At 34.2% G+C, this 6,677-nt stretch overlaps 1 protein-coding gene across 6 annotated transcripts; it reads right to left on the reverse strand.

Moving 5' to 3' along the window:
* LOC107624022 (transcription termination factor MTERF6, chloroplastic/mitochondrial) lies at positions 834-6,397 on the reverse strand. 6 transcript variants are annotated; one of them, XM_021113269.1, is made up of 5 exons: positions 5,960-6,397; positions 4,546-4,580; positions 3,328-4,211; positions 2,991-3,037; positions 1,223-1,572 (listed from the first exon to the last, which is right to left on the reverse strand). In XM_021113269.1, the coding sequence occupies exons 3-4, from the start codon at positions 4,203-4,205 to the stop codon at positions 3,034-3,036; spliced, it is 882 nt and encodes a 293-aa protein (XP_020968928.1). In that variant the 5' UTR covers positions 4,206-4,211; positions 4,546-4,580; positions 5,960-6,397; the 3' UTR covers positions 1,223-1,572; positions 2,991-3,033. The 6 variants fall into 6 exon arrangements, with proteins under 6 accessions (XP_020968925.1, XP_020968928.1, XP_020968927.1 ...); XM_021113268.1 differs by having other exon boundaries at positions 1,223-1,602; XM_021113267.1 differs by having other exon boundaries at positions 1,223-1,617.

Raw genomic sequence — 6,677 nt, forward strand, 5'->3', positions numbered from 1 at the left:
TATTTAACTATATAAAAAGATGAAATTATATTAGCACTTTTTTTAAAACAAAAAAGGGCCGAGGTTTATTAATTGAAAGTATATTTTATATATAATACAAATATATGTATATTTAGTGAAAGAATATTCAAATTTTCTAAAGTTTTAACTAGTTAACATTTAATTGAAATATAATACAAATATATGTATATTTAGTTTATTAATTGAAAGTATATTTTATATATGTAGTTGCACCATAAATACGGCTGAACATGAATAAGACAGTTTGAACTTGATTTGTTAACCGTTTGATAAATTGAATTCATGAACTTGTGAGTTGAATTTGAGTGCAAATTTAAACTCATCAGATGTGTTGGGGTTAAGTTTGGGTAAATTCAACTTATTTGTTTCTTTTTCTCAGTTTTCAATTATGATAAAATAATTATAATATCCATGTTTGTTAAATATACGATGATGCAACGTCGTTAAATTTTGCCATATCTAAATTATAATATTTTTATTTATTTTAGATTAAATTATTTTGTTAGTCCCTATAGTTTTATAGTTTTTTCGAATTTGTAATTACACTTTAAAAGTTTATATTGGAGCCCTTACACTGGTTAAATAAATTTCTCTGAACCAAATTTTTCATTTTTTGTTTCTCACTGGCAAAGTATTTTTACAATTGTGCTTAGTTTGACTATCAGCAGCAAAGCATCATGATCACAAATGTATTTAAGGAAGGGTTAAGTTCATGATATTTACAAATTAATTAGGGATAACAAGTAAAAGCATTTATCTGTATAAGAGTGATGACAAAGAGAGAATAAAAGGGAAAAGAAAGTGCTATACTGTAATGTGAAAATGAATACCGTATTGAATGAATTACTGATACAACTATGTCTATATATATAGCACTGACTCAACTTATATCTACCAATAATAGGGACAGTTATAACTAACTTCCTAATAGAATATAACTACTCTTTGTTATCTTTACATTCTCCCATAAACTCAGGAAGTCATTAATGCCAATCTTTGTCCTTAAACTTCTCAAAGAGTATAGTTGACAGTGGTTTAGTCAATATGTTTACAATCTATTCTATTGTGGGGACATGACTTACAGCCACCAGGCCTTTTATCAACCGGTCATGAACAAAATATAGATTCAACTCAAAATGCTTAATGCGATTATGTAAAATTAGGTTATAAGCCAAGAGAGCTGCTGACATGTTACAAAAAACAGTTGGCGCAGTAAGACACGGCTAGTGGAGTTCAACTAGCAAACCTTGGGATTTGAATCCTCTAAATTTTGAATTTCACTTTAGAGGGTAAGGTGTAATCTCTCACCATTTATTTCATAGGTGGGACCAAGAGAAAGTGTGAGAGAGAAATCATTCAAGGATGAGAGATCTCACTTTATCTTCTAAAGTGAAAATTCAAAATTTAGATGATCCAAATTCCAAACTTTGAATCCAAATGAGCTAGAAAATACTGCTACAAGTGCTCTAAGCTTTACCTCACTGCGACTAACGGTGGTTTGTTTGCTGCATTTCCATGAAACTAGATTGGGACCATAATAGACGCAATAACCTGAAATGGACTTCCGATCATCCAAGTCAACTGCACAATCAGAATCTAAAAATACAGTTAAGCGTAAATCGATAGATTTAAGAAATTGGAGAGTTAAATCAGCAGAAGCAAGAAGATATCTTAAGACCCTTTTTACTGTCATACAGTGTTCTTAATATTGATTAGCCATATATTGGCTAATCTTGTCCACTGAAAACAAAATATCCAAGCGAGTAATTGTTGCATGTTGCAATTTCCCCAGAATAGAACGAAATAACGTAGAATCTTCAAAGGGAGTACATGCCTCTGCTGTTAGTCTAGATGAGCTTATCATAGGAGTGTTCATAGGTTTAGAGTCATTCATACCAGCTTTTACCAATGAATCTTTTATATATTTAGTTTGATTAAGAGATGTGAGACTTCAATACCAAGAATCCAATCCCCTAATTCCTTGAGTAAAAATGTAGAATGCAGCTGCTTAAGAACATATGTAATTTCTATTTTATTATTTCCAGTAACAAACATGTCATTAACATAAATCAATAAGTAATAGAATTTGTAGTAAACCTAGCAAATAGAGAAGAATCAGAATTGGTACAATTAAAACCAAGATACCAAGCATGTGGAGCTTGTCTAAGCCCATATATAGCTTTATTCAATTTGCAAACTAGATGGGGGTTAGCATGAGTAAATCCTAGAGGTTGGGTCATATACAGTCTCACGCAGTATGTCATTTGAAAAAGCATTATGAAAATCATATTGTTTAATCATAACCCTTAGAAAATGCTAAGATGAGAATCAACCGGATGGTTACTAGCTTGATTACAAGGGAAAATACCTGATCAAAGTCAACTCCTGCAGTTAGAGTAAAACAAGTCTAGCCTTGTGTCTAATAACCTCCCCTTTAGAATTCTTTTGGCAGCAAAATTCCAATAAGAGTTTGAGGCTGAGTGCCAGAGGAAGGAGGAGAACAAGAGACAGTATTATCAGACTCAGGACTAGGAGAGGGAGTTTGAGAACCAGGACGAGATATAGAAGTAGCAGGATCAATAGTGAAGGAGCAAAGAGCAGAGATAGTAGATATAACATCAGAGAAAGCGGCAGAATTAGTAGACTCAGAATTCACATTCTTGTCAATGAGAATAGAAGGGAAAGGAAAGTGTTATACTGTAATGCGAATTCTGTATTGAATGAATTACTGATACAACTATGTCTATATATATCACTGACTCAATTACTTATGTCTACCGATAATAGGGACAATTATAACTAACTTCCTAATAGAATATAACTACTCTTTATTATCTTTACAATCTGATTTAACTCAATCAGATATTGACCGAGTTTCTTTACCTAAATCTTCTTTCACAATTCATGAAACTTACTGCAACGAATTTAACATGCCAAAAAACAAGTGTATATAGGACAACAGCACTCACAAGATCTCATTGCCATCACGACATGGTGACAGAGGAAACCCCATTATCTGTGTCACGGAAAGATAGCTCAATTATAGATCCAAAGGAAAACATATCAACTCATACAGTAGATCACAAGAATATGATTAGAGCAAACAATCAGATGAATATTAAATTCCAAAAATTTCAAACGACAGATATATGGATCAAACTATTAAACTAATAGCAAATAATAAACTAGTTACTCAATTTTAACAAGCCAAACTTCATGTGGAACTTCTTCTGATTACAGTCCAGCATTTCACTCAAGCTACAATCTAGATTCTGCTGCTTTAGAAGTTTGTGCCGCAACTCTAACCTTCTCTTCAGGCCATGACGAAAGAAGCAGGGATAATCAACGACTTCATCCACTTGTCTCCCCATCACGTCCACTAAAAATCCAATCCTGGGCTCTAAAGAGTTCTGTATGCTCTTGATCAGAATAGGAGGAAAACCAACAACCAAAGCAGCTATTTGTTTGTCTTGAAATCCGCATTTCTTTAAGAAATCATAATTGGGCATCAAAACCTTTTTCGCATCTCTACTTAAGATTGCTGGGAAGTTCACAGCCACCGCCTGAAGATCTAACTCACTCAGGCCTATTGACCTCAGAAACTCTGAAGTTGGTCGGAGTCTCTTATCAACACTATAACCCATTATAAACGGGTCCTTGACTATGACTTTTCCAATCATTCCATCTTTATTTAGACCAAGGCTAGCAAGGAAGTCCACAATCTCCTTCAGCTTTGTTTCGATGCTGTAGCTGATAAGCCGAGGATTGAGCAGTATCACCTTCCCTAGTTGCTTCTCGGGTATGCCTAACGCCTGAAAGAAGGCCAAAAGGGGACAAAGTTTCTCTTCGACACTGTGTGAGAGTATGTGAGGGAACTTGGCTATGGCAGAGGTGACTTCATGGGGCTTTGTTCCTAATGTCCTGAGACACTCAACCATGGGGACAATCTTCTCATTGAGGCCGAGAGCGAGGATCTTGGGGCATTTCGAAACAACAGATGGAATCTTTCTTTCTTGAATTCCAATGCTTCTCAAGTATTCCCAATTCTCATTTGCTCTCTCTTTGTTAACACTCTCAAGGCGTTTGCACCTTCTGAAAATTCCTTGTATGCTATTATCATCAAGCCCTCTATCCTTGAAAAACCACATCATGCTACTCCCATTGTGGGTGCTGCTGGTTTCCATGTTATTCTTGAAAGAGTAAAAGAAAGACATTTTTAATTTTGTTGGGCAGACATGGCTTAACAACTAAGATAACAGAGGCTAACAAGTAACAATAATATTGCTTTGAGAAGTAATGATACACACATCAACAAATTTGAGAGACTCATTATCAATCACAATTCATAGGGAACTAAGAATAATTTTACAAAAAATTTTGAAAGAAAAAACAGTGGTGTTCTTTTTAATATGTCTGGTTTCATATGCAATTGGAGTCCATTGTGCATCAGAATTCGCAAATAGTAATGAAAATTTTAATAACAAAAGTTATTCAAAAAGAAAAAATGAGGAGGTTATCTCTTACTTGCGGTTGTGGTGTGAGGTGGGAGCAGAGCAAAGCTGATAAGAGAAGAGAAAAAAAATTGGGTCAATGGAGAAACAGGAAGTGATAATCTCAGAAATTGAGTTAAGCTAAGCTATGCTATGCTTCGCCTCATTGTGAGAGAGCGAGTGTGGCTAAAAGGAAGAAACAACCTCTTCCAATGTGATGATGATGGGATTACAACTTTTCACACACTGAAGTACAATGCTACCCTCTCAACACTAATATCAAGGAAGGAAATTTCTTTGGTGAAGAGTAGAATTGGGTGAAGAGTGAAGATTTTTACTAAATTTAGAATGAATATGTGCATTGCACATGATAAATTTTTATTGATGAACTTTTTCTGTTCTAAAAAAGCAATCTTTATCCTTCACTAAAATTTCACTCTTTACCTTAGCATTACCCTTAAAGGAATGAGGCCGTTCTCCTTATTCTCTATGATTTTCTTTCAACAAAAACCTTTTATAGGTTTCCGAACAAAACAAACAAAACATAAATGAAATAATTTTGGAGGAAAGCATGACTTTAAAGGACTCTATTCAAAATAAGAAGTGTTTATTTTTATTGAGTTAACTCCAGAGAATGGTCTTAAATTCACGTGATAACGATTTCCCTGAAACTACAATGTGAACTATGATATTTATTATGTTGTTGAAATGAGATTATTGAGAGTTAAATTCGCCAATTGCCACAACTGAAAAGTATGAAATTAATTCTTCCCTTTGCATGACTGCATCTTCAAATTCTCACAAATATAATATCTGAGAATAGTGGAGATTTACATGCAATTATTTTTATGTGAAGTTAATAATTCAGACCTATTAGATTATTTAACAAATTTAGCTAAATTATCATTTGACAATCCTCAACTATCATAGTACTAAGTACTAAGGAATTTGAAATTAGGTATTCTAAGTACTAAGAAGTTTGAAAATCTACTTCTAGTTCCACTATTTAAATTAGTGCATAAAATTTTCAGTTCAGTTTACCGTTTAATAATAGTTAGTTCAGTTGTTTTTTAAGTGATAACAAGCTTAAAATAGTTAAATTATATGTATCTCTTCCTACTACTTTCAATCACGCTAGAGGCAGTTACCACTAAAATAGCCCTCCAATCTCCTCACCCTCATCTTCAGGAACTACATACTGAGAAAAAAAGCTACAAAAAAAAAAAAAAAAAAAAAAATCTGGCAATGCCTTCCTCCAATTCCAGTTATCAATCACACTAGACCTACGTCAGAGTCAAGCTCATGAATCATTACCATCTATCTATGTAAACTTTAACATCATTAACAGTTTCCAGGTATTTTGTATATTATATCAACTACTATAAATTCACCCTTTCTTAGTTTTTTCCTTATCATAACCACCACTCCATTGAATGCATATCACTTACTTATATTGAAGAGAGCATTTCGGTGGAGAGATCCGACCCGCGGCGACAGAGTATAAAGGCAGTGACGGAGACTGGGCGAGCAGAGAGCAGAGCAGCAACGAAGGTGAGAGGTGACTTGCGGCGAAATCAGAGAAGCGGCGTAGGCACAGAAAACTACAAGAGAGCACAGGCAGAGATGGGGACGAGCTCAGAGGTTGCAGCGACGGTGGAGAGAGATTACAGAGCAACAGCGACCGTGGAGAGAGAACACATTGCAGCAGCCGCAGCGAGGAGAGGGTGACGGTGGAGAAAGAAGCATTTGGTTTAGGTTGGTTTGTTGAACATGTGGTAGTGGAAGTGGCATCAGCATAGCACAGTGAGAGTGAGAAGGGACTCAAGGGAGTAACTGAGTAAGGGTTTGGACTTTGGAGTGTTTCAAGAAACTAGATAAGGAACTATATCGAGTTGACGGTTACCCTTGTTTTTTAGGCGGAACTAAATTCTAAATCCTAAAAATCATAGGTTACATTCCAATAAAGATAATTAAAACTTTTTTTTTAAATGTATGTTATTAACTAAAATTTAATACATATAATTGATTAAATTATATTATTTTTATCAAAATTATATCAGACAAATTGATTTGGCCAAAAAATTGATAAATTATACCTTGAACCGGTTTAAATTAATATTTTTTATAAAAAAATAATTACAATATCCTTATTATAGAAAATATATG

The sequence above is a fragment of the Arachis ipaensis genome, chromosome B10 (genome assembly GCF_000816755.2).
Source record: "Arachis ipaensis cultivar K30076 chromosome B10, Araip1.1, whole genome shotgun sequence".
Lineage (NCBI taxonomy): Eukaryota > Viridiplantae > Streptophyta > Magnoliopsida > Fabales > Fabaceae > Arachis > Arachis ipaensis.